Genomic DNA, 23,678 nt, shown 5'->3' on the forward strand with positions numbered 1-23,678 from the left:
CATCAGTCAACGAGTGGATAAAGAAAATGTAATACACACACACACACACACACACACACACACACACACACACACACCATGGAATACTACTCATCCATAAAAAGGAATGAAATAATGGCATTTGCAGCAACCTGGATGGAATTGGAGACCATTATTCTAAGTGAAGTAACTCAGGAATGGAAAACCAAACATTGTATGTTCTCACTCATAAGGGGAAGCTAAGCTATGAGGACGCAAAGGCATAAGAATGATACAATGGAACTGGGCATGGTGGCTCACACCTGTAATCCCAGCACTTTGGGAAGCCAAAGTGGGTAGATCACTTGAGGTCAGGAGTTCAAGACCAGCTGGACCAACATGGTGAAACCCCATCTCTACTAAAAATACAAACATTATTTTGTATGGTGGTGTGCACCTGTAATCCCAGCTACTCAGGAGGCTGAGGCAGGAGAATCGCTTGAACCTAGGAGATGGAAGCTGCAGTGAGCTGAGATTGCACCACTGCACTCCAGCCTGCACAACAGAGTGAGTGAGGAAAAAAAGGAAAAGAATAAAGAATGATACAATGAACTCTGGGCACTCAAGGGAAAGGGTAGGAGGGGGGTGAGGGATAAAAGACTACACACCGGGTACAGTGTACACTGCCCAGGTGATGGGTGCACCAAAATCTCAGAAATCAACCATGAAATTCATGTAACCACACACCACCTGTTCCCCAAAAACCTATTGAAATTTTTAAAAATTAAATTAAATTAAAAATTTTTTAAAAGAGAGGTCCGGGGGCAGACTTGTTTGCCCCTTCTACCATGGAGGGCACAGCAAGAAGGCACCATCTCTGAGGAGGCCAGGCCTTTACCAGACACCAGATCTGCCAGTACCTTGATCTTAGATTTCATAGCCTGCAGAACTGTGAGAAATATTACAAGCCACCCAGTTTATGGCATTATGTTATAGCAACCCAAACAGACAAACACAAATGATTAAAAATGATAAATTGAACTTCATGAAAATAAAAATCTTTCACTCTTAGTGCAATTTAAAATACAAGCCACAGACTGACAATATTTGCAAAATACATGTGGTAAAGGACTTGTTTCCAGAGTATATAAGGAACACTTACAACTCAATAGGGAGCAGACAACTCATTTTTTAATTAAACTTTTGTATCTGATATCACTGTAAATTTGCATGTTGTCATAAGAACTACATCACAGAGAGCCTTTATCCATTTTTCTCCAATAATAACATCTTACAACACTCTAGGATAATCACAACCAGGATACAGTGACATTGATACAGTCAAGAGACAGATATTCCATCACAAAGATCCCCTGTGTCTTCTCCTCCTGGGATTCCTGTTAGATGCAATATCAGCACTGTGAAACTCCTATGTTCTCCATGTTTCTTTAAAGAATTTTAAAATATACATATTTGTTCTTTGTTCAGCTTTCTTCAGAGAATTCCTTGGGCTTGTCTTCAAACTTATTTTGTATTTCAGCTGTGTTTGTTCTGCTATTCAGCCTATCTATTGAGGTTTTAATTTTGGCAAAATTTCATATTTTCTTAACGTCCAATTATTTTAAAAATAGTCAGTTATTATTTCATAGCAAGAATATTCTCCTTGCCCTCTGAAGTTACTACAGTTCATTTAAAGCCTTCTGCTTGTTCCATGAGCTTGTTTTATTTCCCAGAGTTAGTTGTTTTTTTTGTTTTGTTTTTTGTTTTTGAGATGGAGTCTCGCTCTGTCACCCAGGGTGGAGCGCAGTGGTGTGATCTCAGCTCACTGCAAGCTCTGCCTCCTGGGTTTACGCCATTCTCCTGCCTTAGCCTCCCAACTAGCTGGGACTACAGGCGCCCACCACCACGCCCGGCTAATTTTTTTTTGTATTTTTAGTTGAGACGGGGTTTCACCATGTTAGCCAGGATGGTCTTGATCTCCTGACCTCGTGATCTGCCCACCTCGGCCTCCCAAAGTGCTGGGATTTCAGGCTTGAGCCACCGTGCCCGGCCTCTCAGGGTTAGTTCTTATGTTTATAGGGTTTGGAGCCTTTTTTTATGTGGTTGGTTTTCCCCAATTTGGTAATCTGGTGGTTACGCCTCTTTCCTTTTTTTTTTCCTAAAGAGACAGGGTCTTGCTACGTTACCCAGGCTGGTCTTAAACTCCTGGGCTCAAGTGATCCTCCTTCATCAGTCTCCTGAGTAACTGGGACTATAGCTAGGAGCCACCATGCCTGGCTGATTGTACCTCTTCCTGCAAGAGATGACCCCCAGCCTATCTACAGCCTTCCTTTACCCACACTGAGGAAGGGACTGTATGCACCTCAGGCAGGCCTCATCCACCATCTGATCCCCAAGGGCTCCTGCACAGCCCAGGTGCCTCACCAGTTGCTGCCTCAGCCAATCGCAGGGAAAGCCCAGGCTAGTGGATCTCTGTGGGGCTAGGAATGCATGGTATGGGAAGAACTGATTTCCCCAAGGGAAGCAATGTGGTCTTGTGGACAGAGGTGAAGTCCAAAACCACCACTTCCTTAGCAAGTGACCTTGGGCAAATAACTTTATATGAACCTCGATTTCCTCATCTATAAAATGGAAATATTCCCAACATGCAAAGCCATGATGTAGACAGTGTTTAATTATACACGCAAAACATCCAGCAGAAGGCCCAAGACACGACAGACACTAAATGGGGGCTACAATTCTTTTCACTTTATGTCACTTTGAATGTCCCTGTGGTAGAATTCAAAGTATAGGATTCAACAAGATATACTCTTTTTTTGAAACTGAGTCGCTCTGTCACCCAGACTGGAGTGCAGTGGCACGATCTTGGCTCACAGCAACCTCCGCCTCCCAGTTTCAAGTAATTCTCCTGCCTCAGTCTCCTGAGTAGCTGGGATTACAGGCACGTGTCACCATGCCCAGCTAATTTTTCAACAAGCTGTTTTTGAGGCTGATGAAACTTAACACTCCAATGTCCAACCTCATGCTGATTGTTCTTTTAGGTTGCTCATGCCAGCCCTATGGTCAGTATTTCTGTCTGTTCTAGAGAGGTTCATCTCTCTTCCTCTTCCTTCGAACACCACCTCTTCCAGGGATCCTTCCCTGACACCCATAGCCGTCTGCGTTGACCTCCAACATAACTCATAACTCAATGAATTAAACAGCTGACATGTCTCCCCACTGGACTCCGGATGTGAAAAGCCAGCATGCAGACGGATGCCTTCCACCCAGGCCCCAGTGTCCCGCACGGAGGAAGTGCTCTGAGAAGGGGATAAACGAACAAATGATCTGTTCCAAGCAAAACATCCCTCCTCTGTGGCAGCTTCTCCAGTATCTCCACAGGGAAGCAAAGCCAACAAAGGCCAGAGTAGAGAAGCCAACAGACACTACCTGGTGCTCAAATGAAAATCTGGTGCAGTGGCTCACACCTGTCATCCCAGCACTTTGGGAGGCCAAGGCAGGCGGATCACTTGAGGTCAGGAGTTTGAGACCAGCCTGGCCAACATGGTGAAACCCTGCCTCTATTAATAATACAAAAAAATTAGCTGGGCGTAGTGGCGCATGCCTGTAATCCCAGCTACTCGGGAGGCTGAGGCAGGAGAATCACTTGAACCTGGGAGGCGGAGGTTGCAGTGAGCCAAGATCGCGCCACTCCACTCCAGCCTGGGCGACAAGAGCGAAACTCCATCTCAAAAAAATATCCATGGAGGCGGATATTTTCTTCTCTCCATTTTTTTAACTTACTCCCCATTCCCTACCTTCTCTCAACCGCCTATCCCTCCCCCAATTTTACAACATGAAATGAAAACAGCAAATCTCTCTGAAGCATGTTTTTATTTCTCTGTGATTTGGTTTTCTACTTTGGTACACATGAGCTGTGGCTGCATTTCACACAGAAGCTCACACATCTCGCAGGAATGCCCCATAAAACAGAGCGCAAACACATCACCCAGCAGGTTCACTTCACCTGGCTGTTACTGCTGAACTCCCTACTTCTAAGAGCACAGAAGAGAACATCGCTTTGAATCTACAGATGAGTGACGGTGGGGCGAGCAGCAGCCAGGGCTGCCAGGATGGGAGCGGCCACAGACACAGGCCCCCGGGTGTCTGTCTTGAGACACAGGTGGAGAAGCCGCCCAAGAAATTCCAGCAAGATGGGAGCAGCTGGGGGATGCCCCAGCACAGTAGCCTGCCTATAGGACTCCTCTGCCTCCCTCAGTCCTGGTAGATTCTGGCATGACACCAAGGCCAGCAGTGCTGACTCTTTGGCCCTGTCACTGTGTGAGTCTGTTTTATCCTGGGGCCCCCGCAGCCTCTCTCCTGGGCAGGAGCTCCGCCCCTCCCCTTTTCATCACCCCCTTGGTCCCCAGCCGACCCACAGCAAGACCTACACAGGTCTTGCCCAGCTCTAAAATGTCTTGCCCTCAAAGGCCTGGAGATTGAAGGCAGTATCCAGAAACTTCTTCAGTGACACCAGGTGAGTGTTCCTGTTTCCTGTGGCTGGTGCAGCCGCTGGGTCCCGGCCAACATACCTGCAGGAGGAGAGACAAGCTAAGGGGAAGGCGGAGCCTAGCCACCTCCCGACCCCTGCCCTCACCCCAGGACTGCAGGGGGGCACGCATCTGAGAATGGCTGACCTCAAAGCCATAGACCCTGCCTTTTGGCCCTGGCACCACTTCCAATGAGCTGCGAAGCCTGGGTCAAACTCAGTCACCCAGCCACAGAAGAGTGGGGAGAAACTGTCCCTCCATTTCACTGCACTTGCCCATGAGGACAACAAATGAGGCAACAACTCAAAGACTTTGGGGACAAACACAGTTTTGGCTTCTTGGAGTTTCTCAGGACCCTCTCCCATCTTCCCAGGGACACATGATGCCAGTATTGAGCACCCACCATGTGCCAGGGCTAATACATACATCAGATCTAATCTTATCACCACCCTTTGTAGAGATGCAGGGACTAAGGCTCCAAGGACTACATAACCGGCCTAAGATCTAAGGCAGGAGTTTTGAGACATGTAGCAGGTTCCCTAATTCAGTTCTGGCTGCAGAACAAACACAAAGCCAGTACTGATGATGCCCCACCATTGCTCATCACAGAGAAGGGGAGTGCCAGTTCTGGGTAGCATGGCCTATGGGACAGACAGAGCCAGGACAGAGCCTCAGGGCTGAGGTGAGGGGCAATCAGCGGCCCCACCATGTACCATATGGGCCGCGTGCGCCTCAGGATGGTCATGAAGCGTGGGCTGATGTAGTCATAGTAGCCCATGTTCTTGTGCTCCTCCTGACACCAGGCCAGCTCCGCACCTGGGTACTTCTCTGCCTCCTGCTTGATCAGGTCGAAGGGGAATGGAGAGATCTGGGGAGGCAGAAACAAAGGAGCATAGCCAGAGGAAGGGCGGTATGTCCCCAGCACCCCCAGACAGGAGGCACAGGGCCTCACCGGCCTTCACCTGGCCTGCCTGGCACATTGGCCAGAGCCGGGGCCAGCGACGTGAGCTTGCTCGTCACTTGACTGTGCAAGGGGCTCAGGCGCACCTGCTCCAGGCGCGTGATGGCCACTTTCTCCTCCAGGCCCTGGCTGCTCCGCTCCTTCACCAGGTCATAGTACACCTTTCCCGTGCAGAAGATGAGCCGCCGCACCTGCTCACGGGCCCGTGCTGCGGCCCCATCTTCAGGAATCACCCGCTGGAAGCTGGTCCCTGAGGGACCAACAGGACACGGCAGAGGTGTTGGTACCCAGAGGGGCTGGGGCAGCTCAGGACCAGGCCTGCATCCCCAGGCTCTCCTTAGCCACTGACACCAACTGCAGGTTTGGACCTGTGGCTGCAGTGGACACCTCTTGAACTAAAAGATGGAGCAGGGGGCAGATGACACCCTGAGCTGTCATAGGGAGAGGGGGGGAGACACCCAAGGGTTGAGCCCTGGAAGCATCACGTTTAAGGTGACCGGAGACGGGGGTACAATGAGAAGCACCCTGAGGAGACAGAGAAGGCGACATGATGGCATCATCCTTTGCCCCAACCTTGCTTCTGCCCAGCTGTGCCCACCTCCTGCAGAGCACTGCAGTCCCCCACCACTAAGCAGATGTCCCAGGAGGCTGCTGTATGATCTTCCTCTTTCAGCCTGGCAGCTGAGCTTCACCTCCAACCCCAACCATTCTTCCTTCCTGAGTCCATGATCCTGACCCCAGGTCACGCACACTGCAAAACCTCTCAGGAAGCTACTGTAGTGTCCTCACATCCCTGCATCTCAGGTGAGGACTCTGGGGTAGAGAGGACCTATGGATCCCAGGCCCTCAAGAGAGAAGCCAGCACAGGGCAGGTAGCCCAGGTAGTCCAGTCCCGACATCAGAGCTCTAACAGCCGCCCACCTGCACAAAGGGGACATCCAAACACACATGGGAGAAAATCCAACCCCTGTCCATGCTGAGGCCCTTCCCAGCCCTCCCCCTTCTGCCCAGGACCATTTTCCAAGACAGCGCTGCTCCACCAGCCTCACACCTGTCCTTCCCTGGACATAGTCACCTCTCAATTGCAACTATAGGTGTTTTATCTGATCCGACTCCCAGGTAAATGAGGCCAAAGACTCCTGGAGGGGACACCAGGACCCCACGGCCTGTAATGTCTGTTTGGCTCATGAATTTTTAAAATGGACAAATGAATGAATGATAACTCAATATCTTACGAACTCAGCAGGCCTCTGCCAGGCCTCGACCAGCCCTGCTAGGGTCTAAGGGGGCCCCAGTGGACTCTACCATGGACGCAGCCCACATGACCTGAGCTGGCCCAGGTCAGCCGCTGTGCCAACCTCCCAACCCTATTGCTAGTGGGACCATGCCAGGAGCTGCTGCAGGTCAGCAGAACCACAGGCAGAGGGGAGGATGGAGAAGCCCCAGAAGCAGAAGCCACATGATGGGCCACCGCCCCAGTGTGGGCTGCCCCACACACCCAGGCCAGGCACGTACCGGATACCATTTGGTCAAAGCTGGACTTGGCCTCTGGGTGCCTCAGCAGAGATTTAGGTGTGAAGATAATCAGCTGGAAGGGAAACACACGCCCAGCTGCCAGCTGGCCCTGCCTGGCCAGGGCCCCTGCGTGTGACCCCTGCCCTGGGACGGAGACTCACCGGCTTGCGGAAGGGCAGCAGGATCTGCCGGCGCAGCACGTGGAAGTAGTTGGCCGGTGTGGAGCAGTTGACCACGATCCAGTTGCAGTCATAGAGCTGGCTCACCTCGAAGTCCTTGGTGAATGCCTGTGGGGATGAGATGCATATGGCCAGGGTGGCTGTCTGCTGCACCCACACCCTGGACCCTTAGCCCTGTGGGCACAATAGGGTGCGTCCCTGTCCCGGGGACAGCGGCAACACTCACAGGGTAGGCATCCGAGTCGTCATTGCTCATCTGCAGGAACCTCTCGGGCCTCGCTGATGAGTGCTCTGGGCCCTGAAAGCAAACGCCAGTCGGCCAAGGCTGGACCCAACCATGGGACTGACATCTGGCCCTGCAGGGACCCCAGGCTCAGGGGAAAGTCTGGAGGGCTTCTCAGTGGAGGTGCCCTCGCCCTGGAGCCTGAACCACAGAAAAGAACCAAGAATGTGGAACAAGAGCAGAATGGGAATCCTCAGAGTGGGGTCCGCCCAGAGCTAGCACAGTACGTGAACTTGCAGGGACAGAAGAAAAAGCAAAAAGCCCACACTGAGACGTGCTTTCTCTGGAATGTCCTGGAACAGTGGCTGCCACTGACTGAGCACCTGCTGTACAGGAGGCGGAGTTCTAGGAATCCCACATGCCTTACTCGCTAACCCCCAAAGTAGCCCCATGATGCAGACACTCTTCCCCACTGCACAGATGAAGAGGCAAGGAGAGGGTAAGAAACCACCCATGACCACGCAGCCAGACAGGGGCCGACCCAACTCAGCCTGGGCCTCGCCCACCCTCACCGACATGGACCGCTCTGCTCCATGAAAGCAGCAAGACAAGCCCAGGGGCATCTCCAAGCCAGCTCCGGCAGGACAGGGGTGACCCACCCCACAGCTGCCACTCGCCCCCTCTTGGTGGGGATGGCCAAGGACCCAGCCCCCCACACCCAGCCTGGCCCAGATCCTGCCTCCCAAGAAGCTGCCTTCACAGCAGGCAGCCCCAAGCAGGGAGCCTCACCTCCCTCCTCACTGACCCCCGGTGTTGTGAGGATGCCGAGTACGCAGCCTGTAAAGTGCTCATAACTAAACATGCCACTGAGAGATAATGGTGGCGATGAGCCCCCTGCCTGTCTCCCTTCTGCCTGATCAGGCCACCTGCCCACCAGATGGTATCACATGACACCCTGCTCCTTCCTCCCTTCCTGCTAGCCCAGGAGCCTCCGGAGGATGCACCCAGCCTGCACGTCTTCCCTCTGCCCCACGTGTGGCTGCAGAGGCAGGTCATACAGGAGGGGACCAGAGGACAGGCAGTACTGCACAGGATAGCTTCAAACCCCAGCTACTAGCTGTGAGACCTTGGGCAACCTACTCCCCAGCTCTGTGCCTCAGTTTCCTCATCTGAAAAGCAGGAACAGGGCCTACTTCATTAAGTTGTATGGATTGGAAGAGTTAACATTCAGAAGTGTTGAACAGTGTCTGGCGCACAGCAAGCACTCATGCGTGGTAGCGCCTTCTGCTGCCAGGGGTAGCATCATCGTCTCAGCAGCTGCAGCACGCACATGTGCAGACCCCACCCTGCACAGAACCACATGCTCCAGGGGCCTGGAAGGCATATACCGTCCAACCCGACAAGGGGCCCAGGGTCCATCCCGCCCCTCCAAGGCCCGCCAGAGCCCACCAAGCCACCAGCCACCACCGCAGCCCTCACCATGCCTTCCATGCCATGGGGCAGCAGCAGCACAATGCCGTTATGCCGCACCCACTTGGCCTGGCCGGTGCTGATGAACTGGTCGATGATGCACTGGGCCGTGTTGTGGAAGTCCCCAAACTGGGCCTCCCAGAGGACCAGGGCATTGGGGCTGGCCATGGCATAGCCCAGCTCAAAGCCTAAACAGAAGACAAGATAGAGCTTGCTGCACGCGGTCACCAAGTGGCAGTGGCTCCAGTCAAACTCAGCCCTTTCTCAGTATATCCTCCATGCCCCCACCCATCCTTCTCACAAGCCAGGACGAACCCGGGGATTCCCTGGGATTCAAAGGGTACAATGTACCATCCTGGGGGCTGACAACATGCCCAGAGATGCTACCCTCGGCCCTGCTATCATGTGTGGTCAGGTTCGACCTTATTTAGGTATCCTGGGAAGGCAGCAGGGACCATCTGTCAAGAAGAACTCCTTAAAAACATGCAGAGCTGCTAAGGAGAAGGGGCAGAAACAACCCTAGAGGCATCTGCCTTGGGGCAGGGGGCTGCCTGGCCTCTAGGGGCAGGCAGTGAGGACGAGGTGAGCCAGCTAATGATGCATCTGAGGGAGAGCATGCACAGGGCACACAGGCAAGGAAGCCCAGAGCCCAGAGAAGGGATCTCAGTGCAGTGTTCCTAGGGTGCAGGGCAGAGGAGGCAAGATGGGGCTCAAAGGAATGCGAGAGGGTTGGGCCAAGACTGGACTGCTCAGCAGCTGGAACCCACGCAGACTCTGTTGGGCTCTCTGTCTGGCCCACTGCGGCCCTGATACCCACAGAGCTCCCTCAAAGCAAGCAGGGCCGCCCAACTGGGATCCCCAAGGGGCCCAGATGGGACATGATCTCACCTCCCACATGGCCTTACGGTGAGGGCAGCCCAATCACCATCCCCCCAGGGCCATCCCCTAAGGGCCTCTGAGCATCTCTCGCCCCTCCCAGGCCCTGGCCCTGGCCCCTTCCCAGCCCATCTCTGGTCCCCAGGTGTCTGGGGCCTGCCTGGCCTGCAGGAGAGCATGGACCCACCCAGGACTCCGTACTCCGAGAGGGAGCTGTTGCACACGGTGTACGGGGCCTGGTCAGGCCAGAGATGATTCATAGGCACACACGTCCTGCGGTCAACCTCCTGGTCATGGAGAACGTGGTGCCGGTGACTGCAGAGACACAGACCGGGGCAGGGACAGAGGGCAGGTGGGCTGGCACCTGTTCACCTGGAGCAGGGGAGCTGGGCAGCAGGAGGCAGGCAAGCCTCCATCACTGTCCCAGGAAACCTGCAGGGTCCCAAAGGATGGCATCCAAGAAGGCTGTGGAAAACCAGAGCCATGTGGTCCCTCCTGCAGCCTGTCCCCCGCCAGGCCTCCCCAGCCTGCCCCCTGCCTGCCAGCAGCCCTCACACACCACGCACTGGGTGGTCCGGGGGAAGGAGCTGTGAGTTGTGGCACCTCTCTGAATGTCAGCTTCTCACCCATAAAGGGGACCTGATGAGACACTTCCCAGGTGCCAGCTAGAGCCAGAGACCCTAGGAGGCCACTTCCCCTGCCCCGTCTTACTGGCTTCTTTACCATCTCACCAGCCCTGTCCCAACTCACAAGAGACAGAAACCACTGTGCAGTAGCCGAGGTGGGCACAGTAAGTGAGGAGCACCTGGCTGAACCCCAATCCCTGGCAAGGACTGACATGTAGCTCGGGGTGCATCAGAGGGGCCACCTGGGCCCTGGTTGGAGCAAGACCAGCCAAGATGAGCAACCAGGAATGAGAAAGCCAGCTGGTCAAGTCCTGGAAGCCACACCACCCTGGCTTGCTAACCAGGAGTGGACTGAGGCAGGATCTAGAACATTTTAGGAACCCGGACCAGAGGAAATGTGATGTGGACAACTGACAAGTGTCAAGTCCCCATTTGGATTCACAAAGACAACTGCAAACAAGCAAGATAGGGGCTGACTTAACAGCAGTACACACACACACACCACACACATACATACACATGCCACACATACCACACACACATACACATCCCCACACACCAAAGACATACATACACACACACACCACACACATACATACACACACCACACACACCAAACACCACATATACACACACCACACATACTACACACACATACAAAACACACCACACACATACACCACACATATCCATGCACATACACCAAACACCACACACACTACACACACCAAACATACACACCACACACACTACACATACCACAAAACACACACCACACGGACTACACACCATAAACACAATCACACACACCACACACTACATACACTACACACACTACACACACACCACACACACCCCACATATCACACACCACACACGCACCAAACATGACACACACCACACATATCCACACATACACCACATTGCCCACACTCACCACACCCCCCCCCACACACACACACACGATCCTGAGGACCACAGACGGCCACCAGCTTGACCTTAGTGGACAGCTTGGGCCCAGCAGTGAGCTCTGCACACTTGCCCCGGGGGATCAGTGAGGTGGCTATCTGATGATGCCGCCAGAAGGCAGGGGCTAGGGATGCCGTGAAGATCCCATCCCAACAAAGGCCCCCTCGGGATCCCCAAGCCAGGCCCAGCTTCTGCTCCAGGTCTCCTGTGCGGATGCTGAGCCCCACTGCGCTCACCTGAACGTGCCCCTCTCCACATCCTGCCCGCTGAGCCGCACGTGGATGCCCTCCTTCAGCAGGGAGCCAAAGGCCATGTACTCTGCCAATGCCCAGTCCACCGTCCGGTTCTTGGTCATGTCCGCACGGCCACGCAGAATGCGAGAGAGGCCTGTGGGGGGGGAGTGCTGGCCTGAGGGCCACGGGACAGCCAGCCCTGGGGCGGGTACGTAGGTGCTCAGCACATACCCCGCACGAAGCAGGGCAACCATCTATTGATTTGGTCGGAGGGCAGGCATGCTGCAGGAGGGCCCAGGGCCAGGCACCCCTCCTCCAGCTGAGACAAGGGGCCACCCTGAGCCTGTGGAGGGGTGGAGCAGGTACCACTTGGCAAGCATTGGCCACGTTCCAGACACCATCAGGCTTGGAGTCATTTACTCAGATCACACAACTGTCAAGGTACTCGGATTTGACCCCAAGTCCCCAGGCCTATGCTGTGCTCCTGTCGGCCCCACACACGGAGGCTAACACACAAACAGAGCGGGCACATGCCCCAAACGCTGTCAGCAGCTGCCCCAGGACATTCAGTCTCAGTGCACACTGTAAGGGAACCCCCTCAGAACTCCTCCAGGTGGGTCAGAGGGTGTGTAGGCACCCCAAAACAGCCACAGGGGACCCTCTGGACTTCCCAGGCAAAGGTCACAGTGACCCCAGCCAAGGGGTGCAGTCAGTGACCACCCACATTCCAGTCTCACGCCGGAGTGGGGGGGCTGCCCTTGGTCATTGGTCCAGGCCCTGGCAAGCCGCCGTCCTTTCAGCTGCAGAATCCTGCCCACGTTCCAGGCTGCATTCCAGCCCCTGTATGGGAGCCCTTGCTTTCCTGCTCTTCTGCCTGACCCACGGACGCCCTGGCAAAGGCATTTGGAAAATCCAAGGTCCCCAACCTAAGACTAATCACTGGTACCCAGCTGGGAGTGTGGCATCTGGAGCTGCCCAGCTCACCACGCCCACCCTGAGAAGAGCTACTGTCACGGGCACAGACGAGGTGCCGAGAGCTACGTGGACCCACTGCAGACTGAGCAGGAATGCGACACACCATCTTTCTTGCATCCCAACCAACCTCCCTTCGAGGCACAATGTTGGGGTGGGACCAGTAGCCTGGGCTGCAGCCTGCCCAGCAACCTCACCGGTGTGGATCTTAAAGTCCTCCAGGGGCACAGAGCTGGCCACACTGCCGATGTGGGTGAGCATGTCCTCAGGGATCCCCGTGGCTGGGCACGTCATGCTCTTGGGCTCCCCATCTACGTTGAAGAAGCCTGAGAGGGAGAGAGGCTCTGTCCACACTGTGTCAGCGGTGGGCTCTGATCCTCCTGGCCAGCCTGCCTCCCCAGGACTGAGTGGTCCATGGCTTCCCAAACTCCACTGGCACTCGGACTCACCCTGAGCCCACCCTTGGGACCTGGGACAGCTGGACAGCCACAGCTGCAACTCCCCCACAGGCCCAAAACCCACCTCTGGGCCCCAGGGTAACAGCTCTTCTAACCCTGCCCCCCAGGGAGGCCCTCTGAGCACCCTGGCCCCAAGCATCCAGTGCCCAGGGCTTCCTCTCCCACCTGGCTGTGCCCTCCCTTTTCAGTGAGCACCTGGCCATCCATGCTCAGAGGGCAATGCTATCCTTGACTTGCAGGAATCGGCCCCACACAGCTTTGGGGCCTCAGGGATAGAGCCTGCAGCCTCTAGACTAGGCAATGACAGCTGTCACCCAGGGCCATTCCAGTCCTGATCCCAGTGCAAGACCTCAAGGCCCAGGGGAGTCCCTCTGAGCCACACACTGCTCGCTCACCAGGCCAGGGGGAGTCCAACCAGTGCTTTATATGCAGGATCTTTTTATCCTTGGACCTGCCATAAGCCTCCTCACAGATCCGGTCATATTTGGCAATTTCTTCCTGGAATCAGGGTGAAGATGTGGACAGAGCAGCAAAGCCCTGGGCAGCCAGAGGCCCAGTCCACTTGGACTCACAAGTCCTGGTCCCCAACATCAAGTTCTTCTAGAACTCTCTGTCTCTGGCCTATAGGGACCTCATGGCTAGAAGCCAAAGTCTCAGAGTTCAGGGGATCCTGTACAGGTACCCCGAGGCTGGGCAGGCCTGCAGTGCGCTCAGCAAGGGGCTTGGAGAAGGCTCCGGAAACTTGTAGTCCTTGCTCTCAGAGCTCCATGAAGGTGGAAGGACCAACACTCCATAGATAATTATGGGGACAACCCCAGCTCAGGGCCGCCTCCTACAGGAAGCCTTCCCGCACTCCTGCTCAAGGCTGGGCTTCCCCCACATTGCAGTACCCACTGTGTCCCACTTGGCTGTAACTGCATCCTTAGTTCTTGGTCCCCTTTGGTAACTGGGGCCTCTTGGGGATAAGGACCATAGTGGCTACTTCTTTAAATCCTTAGTGCCCAGCACTGGGCTGGTAACATCTACAACCCCTCCCCAGGGTCCCCACCCAAAGTTTGTCTTGGGCACCCCTGCAGCCTGCCTGCCCACCTCAAACTCCTGCAGGGTGACTGTGCCCTCAGCAATCAGTTTGTCTGCATACTTCTTCAGCACAGGCACCTGTCTGTGGATCTGCTTGTACATGAGCGGCTGGGTGAACATGGGCTCATCCATCTCATTGTGGCCGCGCCGGCGGTAACAGACCTGCAGGAGCAGCCAGAGGGGCTCAGGCCCTCCCCTACGCTGTGTGGTCAATGTAGCTGCTGCAAAATTGGGGAATATCTGGGCAGGGCACACCCACTGGGAGCCCTTTGAGCTCCACTATCACCTCTCACCGAATGAATGTCCTGTCCCAGGCCTTTGCACAGATTGCTCTTGGTGGCATAAATCTCTCATCCAAGAAGCACTCCCAGCCCTGAGTGCTGAAGATGCTGAAGACCTGGCTGGCTCAGCACAGCAGGGATGGGCCACCCACCCATGCCTTGGCCTCAGTCCCCAGACCCACCAGGTCCACGACAACGTCTTTGTTGAAAGTGTTTCTCCATTCGGCTGCCACACTGCACACGTATATCACAGCCTCTGGGTCATCGGCGTTCACGTGGAAGATGGGCGCATTGACCACCCGGGCCACGTCAGTCGGGTATGGTGAGGAGCGGGCCATTCGGGGGTCTGTGGTGAATCCAATCTGCAGAGGCGGGAGAAACCTGCTGCGCCTCTCAATTTACTTAGAGTGAGATAGAAGGTGCCAGCCTTGGAGACTGAGCAGGGGGATGGATGCTCAAGGTCCACTGAGGTGCCCAGGAGGGATGTGGGACACAACAGGGTGATGGTGAGCAGCCCCACAATTAGACACAGCAACAGCTCCCACAGGGACGGCAGCAACACCAGCCGGGTGGAGCCTGCTCTTTTTTGCCAGTCACTTTGACACACTGGTAGTGAGGAACATAGGCCTAGAAAATCCCAGTCCCAACAACTGCTAACTGCAACCTGGGGCAAGGTGCTTACGTTCCATCACAGCCTGTTTCCTCATCTATAAAAAGGGCTCACTTAGGCCGGGCGCGGTGGCTCACGCTTGTAATCCCAGCACTTTGGGAGGCCGAGGCGGGCGGATCACGAGGTCAGGAGATCGATCTACTAAAAATACAAAAAATTAGCCGGGCGCAGTGGCGGGCGCCTGTAGTCCCAGCTACTCGGAGAGGCTGAGGCAGGAGAATGGCGTGAACCCGGGAGTGTTCAAGGACGATGACGTGACTTAATGCAAACAAGGCAGTGAACACAGGGCTTTCTAGACTCCAGATGAGCTGTTAGAAGCTCAGCTGCCTTAGAGAAAGGGCATCAAGGTCCCTGTATCTAAGATTGCCCATGCGGGGCTGCACACGGCCAGCCTCCATGAGGCACTCGCTACACAGATGCTTCTTTGGTCCTTCCAGCCCTACTTATCCCTCCCTATTGTGTCTTCCAATTTCACAGACCAGGACACCAAGGCTGGGAAGAACAGGGTCCTGCCTGGTAAGCAGCACAGCAGTGGGCTCAGGGCCAGGAGCATCTCACTTCCCCCCAAGCTACTGCCTGGATTTCCAGGGATGCTGACGCTGTGAGGCCCAGCATGGAGCCTACACGCTCACCTGGTTGTTGACGACGACGTGCACGGTACCATTGGTCGTGTAGGAGGGCAGGTCACTCAGGTGGAAGGTCTCATATACCACGCCCTGGCCAGCAAAGGCGGCGTCCCCATGAACCAGGATGGACATGACCTGCAGGGCAGGTGTGAGCCAGGAGGGGCTGCGTGCCCCAGCCCATGTAGCCCAGCCCCGCACCTGTACTGTGGAGACCCAGGGCCCAGCCCAGCCCTCTGGGCCCACCCTGAAGGGCCCAGGTCCTTGGGGCTCTCCTAGGTGAGCTCACCTTCTTGCCCTGGGCATCTCCACGGTAGAACTGCTCTGCCTTTGTCTTCCCCTGCACCACAGGGTCCACTGCCTCCAGGTGGGAGGGGTTGGCAACCAGGGACAGAGTGATGTTCCGGTTGGTGACGCGGTTGATCCTCTCATGGTACATGCCCAGGTGGTACTTGACGTCCCCGGAGCCCTGAAGGTGGAGATGGGAACATGATGGATCCTCCCCTCCCACATCAGACAGGCAGACACACAGGCAGGCACTGCAGCCCACAGTCAGGCTGGCACATTCCCCAGATCCCACTGCCTCGGAGGGCCAAGCTGTCCCTGACCCCTCTCTCCTCATCATACTGCCCCTCCTCACTGGCCTGAGGGAGGAAGGCAGGGACCCCGGGCCTTGGCTCAGAGCCTCTCTGTACACTGACCACAGAGCAGGAGAGCATAAGAGTGGGGAAGGCCATCCAGCGGCAGGGAAGCCATCCAGCGGCGGGGAAGGCAGGGAGAGAAGGGCAGTGCCTAGGCATCAGTGCGGAGACCCTCGGCCAGGCCGCCAGCAAACGCTGAAGCTGAATCCCCTGACTCCTCAAACCAATGGCAGCAATGAGGGACACACAACATTTTATGACCCTGAAGCAAGGAAGACTTACAGCATTCTACACAATATCCTAAGACCAGAAAACACAAAAGACACCTAAATTCTGACAAATTTGCCATGAGGAAGCAAACCCACACCCAGCGACAGGGGAAACAAATCAAGCTGAGAAAAATATTCATAAACAAATGCAGGCAAAGGGCAAATTCCCTCAATGTACAAAACACTTTTACAAATCAGGAAGATAAGGCCCAAAAACTCCATAGGAAAATGAGCAAAAGCCACAAGCGGGAATTTACAGAAAAATATGAATGGCTCAAAAGCATGTGAAAAGATAAGCAACTGAATTCATAACAAACAAATGCATTGCAACAAAATCCTCTTTTGAACCTATCATATTGGCAAAGATGAAAGGATTCGAGAGCATGTGGGAGGAAGTGGGGTGGGGGCTCTGGCACCGTCACACACTGTGGATGGGCTCGCTGACAGCTGCCACCTCCTGGGAGGGTCATTCAGTCCCACCCCCTTAGCTCCAGCCGCTGCACTGCCGGGACACCATCTAACAGATTCACTCACACATGTGCATGGACCCTCATTAGAACAACCCAATGTCCAGCACGAGGGATGCTCTGGCTGTAAGAAGCCTGGGGTAGCCCATGTGTGCAGGCAGGAAACAATGACAACTTGTTAAGTGAAAACAGCAAGGTGCCACCCGGCGTCACGGCTATGCCCATGGCCTCTTACAAATAAGTCTGCACTGGACAAAGAGGTTTGTTTGTATCAGCATGAAATGTTTCTAGAAGTACACACCTAAACACAACAGAAGCACACAAACAAAACTGGCCACAAGAATGGAGTCTCACTGAGGAACATATTCTCATTGTATTAGCTTTGTTCTGTTTTGTTGTTTTCACAATGATCAAATTTCTTTTTCAGTTGAAAAAAAATAGTAATTTCATTTTAAACATCCTTTGGCCAAGTTTTCCAGTATACACACAGGTCATCTTTGACTCATTGCAACCATTCTGGGGCATGCACTTTTATCCCTGTTTTATGGAAGAGCAAACTGAGGCTTAGAAGGCTGAAGGTGCTAGAACAAAAGGAACAGGATGTCAGAAAGACCTGGGATAGGAGCCAGTAGGTATGGGTCCACACACACACACACACACACACACACACACACACACACACACACACACACCACACACACACACACACACACACACACACACACACACACACACACACGGCAGCAGGCTGGAGACAGCAGGAGAGATAGTCCTGAGGGCAAAGGGACACAGAAGAGGGAGTGACAGGCTCACTGCCCAGAGGAGCCAGAGAGCCACCGAAAGGGAAGATGGGCAGGACTTTGAAAGAGGCTAGGCAGTTGGCCGGAAGCGGTGGCTCCATGCCTGTAATCCCAGCACTTTGGGAGGCCGAGGCAGGCAGATCACCTGAGGTCAGGAGTTCAAGACCAGCCTGACCAACATGGCGAAACCCCATCTCTACTAAAAATACAAAAATTAGCCGGGCGTGGTGGCGCATGCCTGTAATCCCAGCTACTTGGAAGGTTGAGGCAGAAGAATCACTTGAACCCAGGAGGCAGAGGTTGCAGTGAGCCAAGATCACGCCATTGCACTCCTGCCTGGGAAACCAGACCAAAACTCCATCTCAAAAAGAAAAGCAAAGAAAGAGGCTAGGCAGTCGGGGCTGAAGGCCTGGCCAAGGCCTCCCAGGGAGGGGGTGGGAGCAGGAACAACATTTCCTCAGCAGGTCAATGGGTACGGAAAACCATCCTCACCTCCCAAGGCTCTGCTGGGCAAACAAATGAGCAAGGGAGTCATTCCTGGCTGGTGGACAGGACTTTGGACATGGAGGCACAGCCACATGAGCAGAACTGAGCAACTTCCAGCAAGCCTTTGCATCTCTGGGCTTCAGTTTCCCTAGCTCAAAACAGGGAGGTTGATCCAGATTATCTGAGGGCCCTCCCAGCTACCACAGACTGCAGCCCTTGCTCCAAAAAGCCTTAGGGGCCTCAGGCAAACACCCAGCCTCTCTGCTGCAGGCTTCTCCAATGCATCCATCTCAAGGTTTATCTCAGCCCGGAAGCTCCCAGCTCAGCCCCTCTCCAGTCCACCTCCCAAACACCCAGCTCTCCAAGGGTGCCGGGACCTGGGCATGGCACCCACCTCGTCCGCCGCCTCCAGCTTGGGGTCAAACTGGCAGAAGATCTGCTCCAGGTCCTTGCGGATCACGTTGGCCAGCACGTTCAGCCTTCCCCTGGAGCCAGAGGGGCCGGGCTCTCACCTGGCAAAGCCCGCAGGCCTCAGGGTTCCCTCCCCCGCTGTGGAGGCCTGGCCTGGCCTAATACAGCCCCTTCGTGCCCAGAGCCCTCCTCAGGCCACCCAATCACCAGGCACCATCCTCTCCTGCTGCTGTAATGGCCCAAGGCCTAAAGCCCCATGCTTCCTTGCTGCCTCAGGCCACTAGGCCAGCTCTGCCTAACTCTCTGACCAGACACTGGGCATTCCCAGGCCCCCCATGACAGACAAACCCCAAGGTCCTGGCAGACCAGCCATGGATGGGGACCCCTGCACCATGCATTTGGACGCCCTCATGCTGATGCGGCCCTGGGCTAGCCCAACCACAAGCAGCTCCCTGGTCACGGGACAAGCCCAGGGCCCTCCCCACGGGAGGCCACTCTGCACATCTGCACACGCCCACTCAGCAGGACCCCTGGCCACAGAGGTCCGTCCCCCAGACTGCATTCCCCCTCCTGCTTCCCCACAGGCTCCAGCTCAGAGGTAACGCCCCACTGCTGAGCAAGTCTCCCAGATCTTCATCAAGGTCAAGGGAACACGCAGTCAGCTTGCAGCCAGGTCAGAGACCCTCAGCTCACCTCCACAAACCTCCCTGTGGGGGACACGACCCGGGAACAACTGCCCAGGCCCTGCCCTCCCTTCTCTGGAAGAAACCCCTCCACCTCTCCTTGTCCACAGGAACCTCAAGAAGTATGGTGCACCCCTTTCTGAAATCTCACCCTTGCTAGGGACAGCGGCAACATGGCCAGGGAGAGAGGGTGCCTGATAACCTGGTTAGTACCCGGCCCCAGGTGACTCTGGCCGAGTGCCCGGCAATTTCTGTGATGAGCAGGCCAGGCCCAGGACTCAGAACTTTCCAGGAAACCCACTTCTACCCCCAGGCCCCACCAACACCTCTGCTCTGATTTCCATCTCATCTCTACCACCTCTGTCCACTGGGCTGGAGGAGAATGCGCAAGGCATGGCAGGGAGGGGGACCCACCTGTGTGGCATCCCCAAGATGACATTCTCGATCCCCATCTCACTGGATTTGTCGATGATGGTCTTGAGGGCAGGAATCATCACTTCACAGCCCTCCAGGCCAAACCGCTTCTCTGAGGACCATTTCCGGGCCAGGAAGTCTTCAAACCTGCTTGGGGAGAGGATGGGGACAGGAGAGGGAAAGGGATGGAGAGGGAGGGAACTGGGGCTCACAGGGGCTGTTCACGAGTGCTCCGAGCTGAATGCTGAGGACAGAGGAAGTCACAAACCCTCCTTCCATCTACATGGTCCAGGGCCCACCATGGATACCACACCTGTCCCACCCAGCAAAGGAACACCGGGTTAGGGGAGGCTAGGCATCTTCCCAGCTGAACCAAAGGCCTCTGCCTACACCCCTTCCCAGCTGCCGCCCTCTCTCTTCCTCATAGCCAAGCTCCTCCAACAGGCTACTGCCCACCCGCTCCTAGCCCCACTACCCTCCTGCCACACTCCAAGGGCTCTCTTCGCCAAGTCCCAAAGATCTCCACCCAGCCGGATCCAAACTCCAGCCCGCACCTCGCTGCTCAGGAATCCACTTTGCATCCAGCAGCTGAGTCAGGTACTCCCCTAGCCCCTGCAGCCCTGGGGGACCCAGCTTCAGAAAAGTCCAGTGAAAGACAGGTGGTACGGCCACACTCACTCCACACCAGGGAAAATTTTCTGCCCAAACATTCCCACAGCCACTTCCCACCACTTCTGGCCTTGCTCAGTGTCCCTGCTGTCTTGTTCTCCTAGAGCCTCATCCCTGCCCACCTGACCCGCTCTGCCTTGGGCCAGCTCTTGGCCAAACTGCCTAAACACCTGGTCCCAACTCTCCTCCCTGGAGCCAGCGGTGAGGCCGATCCAGTCCTGCCTTCCTGTGGCACCCTCCTGCTCTCTTAGGCAGGGTGTGGAACGTCTCATAGAGCCCTGGAGCAGGACCTCCAGCCACTTGGCCCTCCGGGTGGTGCCAACCTCATGGAGCGCACCAGCCGGGCCAGCAGTGTCCGCTTCTCCTCGCTGGAGAACTGCATCACACCAGGGGTCTCAAACTTCTGCCGGATCCACTGGCACTGCTCCACATCGTTGATGAACATGAACTCCAGGCCAATGTGCTGGCAGTAGGTGTTCTGGGGAGACACATTGGGACCCCATGAGGAGCGGGGAAGAGGGATGGCTGACATCCCTGCTGTCTGGAACAAAAAAGACAGTGCCTTCCCGTCCTCTGGCGAGCTCGGAAGAGCTGCTTCAGCTGCACCCCACACACCCGCCTGTGCTCACCTCCAGGCGCCGAATGATCTCCCGCAGAGAGAGGGTGTTTTCAGAGCCCCCAATGAAGGTGGTCGTCGGCAGCTGGAACTCCTTATCAAGGTCAGCCTCCTGCAGGTCATAGAAGGCTGGAGAAGGAGATGTGGCCGAGCCCCGGGCAGCAGAGTGGAGGGAGGGAGGTCAGGCCCAGGTAGAGCCCCGCAGTCTCACCAGACCTCCCAGTATCCCCAGTGCCCTCCCTCTGGGTCCGGCCTGGGTAGCAGAAGTGAGAGTGAGCCCAGGGAGGCAGGGTGGACAAGCCTCTCGGGCTTGAACACATGGGGCACAAGCTAGGGAAAGTGGCAGGCGTCCTTCTCAGGAACAACAGGCAGTACACAGGCAAGGTGGAAAGGAGGCCCTGCGGGCTGCTCCCCCAGCTCCATGGATTCCCGAGGATCAGGCTGTCCCCAGGGCCCATGGGCCCCTTACTGGGCCACCCACACAGCACTGCCATGGCCGTCCTGACAAAGGCTCTTACCCAGTTTATCAATGGTTGTGATCAAGTCTGACGGCACGAAGGAGTCCAGGTCTGCATCCAGAATGCCCAGGGGGTCCAGCTGGGCCACATGGTGACCCCGGATCTGGGAGGAGGGAAAAGAGCAGGGTGGGGCTGGGACCCAGCTGGACAGACCTCCTCCAGGGTAAGGCTCTGGGCCCCAGCCCCTCTCTTCCCATTTCCAAATGTTAAGCTTCCCCATGTCTCTGCCCCGCAGCGACTTCACTGCTGCTTGTGAGACCCCAGCCACAGCCAGTAAGGTGGCAGGAGCTCAACCTGGTTTAGAAGTACAACATGCACCTGGCAAAAACAGGAAAAAGACCTACGCACGAAGGTGTTCACTGCGGTGCTATCAGTAATAGTGAAATTCTAGAAACTTCCCCACTGTCCATCAGCAGGAGATTGGTGCATGGATATGGGTGATCCACACAGCAGAGCACTCCGGAGCCATTAAAAGGAAGAAGAAAAATCCCCATCTGATACTACAAGGTAGTCTCCAAAAAATATTGTTAAGCAAAAAAGCAAATTCTAGCAAAGTGTGTATGGTGAACTACATATTATCTAATAAACAGGAGACACAAATAAATATATGCATTACAAGGGCAAATCATAAAATTTTAAAAACCATAACATAAGAAAAATTATCATCTAGGGGAGGGGACAAAATAGGATAGAGGGGCAGGGCTAGGAGCCAGATTTTTAAGAACTTATCTTGCTTTGAAGATTTGACTTTCAAACCTAGTAAATATTTTACATTATTATAAAATAAAATTAAGTCTTAAAAATTGAAAGTGAAATGAATCAAATGAATAAATACGTCCACTTAGTGACATAAATACACAGAAAGAAACTATTCCAATTGACTAATGGAATATTCCCTAAAGACAAACAGAAAAAAACTCATAAAGTCTTTTTTATTACCAGTCAGTCGTAATAGCGTTAGAATTGTTATGCTAGCTGGGCACAGTGGCTCACACCTGTAATCCTAGCACTTTGGGAGGCTAAGGTGGGTGGATCACCTGAGGTCAGGAGTTCGAGACCAGCCTGACCAACATGGTGAAACCCTGTCTCTACTAAAAATACAAAATCAGCTGGGCGTGGCAGCACATGCCTGTAGTCCCAGCTACTTGGGAGGATGAGGCAGGAGAATTGCTTGAATCTGGGAAGTGGAGGCTGTAGTGATCTGAGGTCGCACCACTGCACTCTAGCCTGGGCTACAAGGAGAAACTCCGTCTCAAAAAAAAAAAAAAAAAAGAACCGTTATTCTAAGATTGTTGCATGTGAGCTGTGGGAAATCAAACAAGCCATTGTACTGGCATCTTTGAGAACCTCTGTTTTTGGCATATCTAAAAGGCAATGGTGCCATAAGATTGACAGCGTCAAGGACAAACCCCAAATCCCACATTTGCAGCACGTTAGAAGCATCAGTATAAACCCTTTCCCGGCTCTGATTCCTGAAAAGGCCCAGAAGTAATGATCAAACCAATAGCAGGAAACAGCCAGAGACCTGGACAGTTCCGGAATAGGCAGAAATGTACAAGCTGAGCTTGGAGCATCTTGTTATACTGACATCAAGGCAGTGTTCAAACACCACGAGTGCTGGGAATAAGGACAAGTTTTGAGCAACTATAAGGACAGTATATCTACAGCAGATTGAAACTCATCAAATATGTTTACACTCATGCATTCATATGAATCCAAACAAAGGAAGATAAACTTTCATTAGTCACTTTTGGAGTGTGCTAGGGAATCACCTCATAATTTTGAAAATCACTGAATAAAAGAAAAAAATCAAGCAGTGATCCTGTCTTTCCTATACAATCTGCACCTCAGGATAAACAGAGTTAACAAACGGAAGTTTCTCCTGATAGCGGGACTTCAGTTAATAAAGAAGGGAAAACAGAATTGGCATATCACCATTTTTGCAACTCCTAGTGAGTTAATGGATCTGGGAAATCACTATCCACAGCTGCTAACTGCTCAAGTGCCATCACCATCACCACCAGGAAGCTGATTTTGAAAAAAAAAATCAAATGTCTATGGGATTGAGCTTCTAGATCTAA

The 23,678-nt window shown here is 54.4% G+C and overlaps 1 protein-coding gene across 4 annotated transcripts in view; it reads right to left on the reverse strand.

The window, feature by feature from the left end:
• Positions 1-1,096: 1,096 nt before the first annotated feature.
• OGDHL (oxoglutarate dehydrogenase L) overlaps positions 1,097-23,678 on the reverse strand; it is a 30,265-nt gene continuing 7,683 nt past the window's right edge. For 2 of the 4 annotated variants that reach the window (XM_032142250.2, XM_032142260.3), the window contains exons 4-23: positions 21,598-21,700; positions 21,093-21,208; positions 20,787-20,941; positions 19,795-19,941; positions 18,681-18,771; positions 15,913-16,092; positions 15,633-15,761; positions 14,513-14,692; positions 14,059-14,211; positions 13,365-13,467; positions 12,709-12,837; positions 11,543-11,693; positions 9,899-10,026; positions 8,845-9,023; positions 7,369-7,440; positions 7,125-7,250; positions 6,964-7,036; positions 5,535-5,698; positions 5,201-5,355; positions 1,097-4,529 (exon numbers count right to left, since the gene is read on the reverse strand). In XM_032142250.2, coding sequence (XP_031998141.1) covers positions 4,406-4,529; positions 5,201-5,355; positions 5,535-5,698; positions 6,964-7,036; positions 7,125-7,250; positions 7,369-7,440; positions 8,845-9,023; positions 9,899-10,026; positions 11,543-11,693; positions 12,709-12,837; positions 13,365-13,467; positions 14,059-14,211; positions 14,513-14,692; positions 15,633-15,761; positions 15,913-16,092; positions 18,681-18,771; positions 19,795-19,941; positions 20,787-20,941; positions 21,093-21,208; positions 21,598-21,700 — 2,658 coding nt within the window. In that variant the 3' untranslated portion in view covers positions 1,097-4,405. Of the gene's footprint in view, positions 4,530-5,200; positions 5,356-5,534; positions 5,699-5,738; positions 5,974-6,963; positions 7,037-7,124; positions 7,251-7,368; positions 7,441-8,844; positions 9,024-9,898; positions 10,027-11,542; positions 11,694-12,708; positions 12,838-13,364; positions 13,468-14,058; positions 14,212-14,512; positions 14,693-15,632; positions 15,762-15,912; positions 16,093-18,680; positions 18,772-19,794; positions 19,942-20,786; positions 20,942-21,092; positions 21,209-21,597; positions 21,701-23,678 lie in introns of those variants that run through there. The other 2 variants (XM_058436487.1, XM_058436488.1) reach the window with 2 other exon arrangements.

Source organism: Hylobates moloch, unplaced genomic scaffold (assembly GCF_009828535.3).
Source record: "Hylobates moloch isolate HMO894 unplaced genomic scaffold, HMol_V3 SCAFFOLD_3, whole genome shotgun sequence".
Classification (NCBI taxonomy): domain Eukaryota; kingdom Metazoa; phylum Chordata; class Mammalia; order Primates; family Hylobatidae; genus Hylobates; species Hylobates moloch.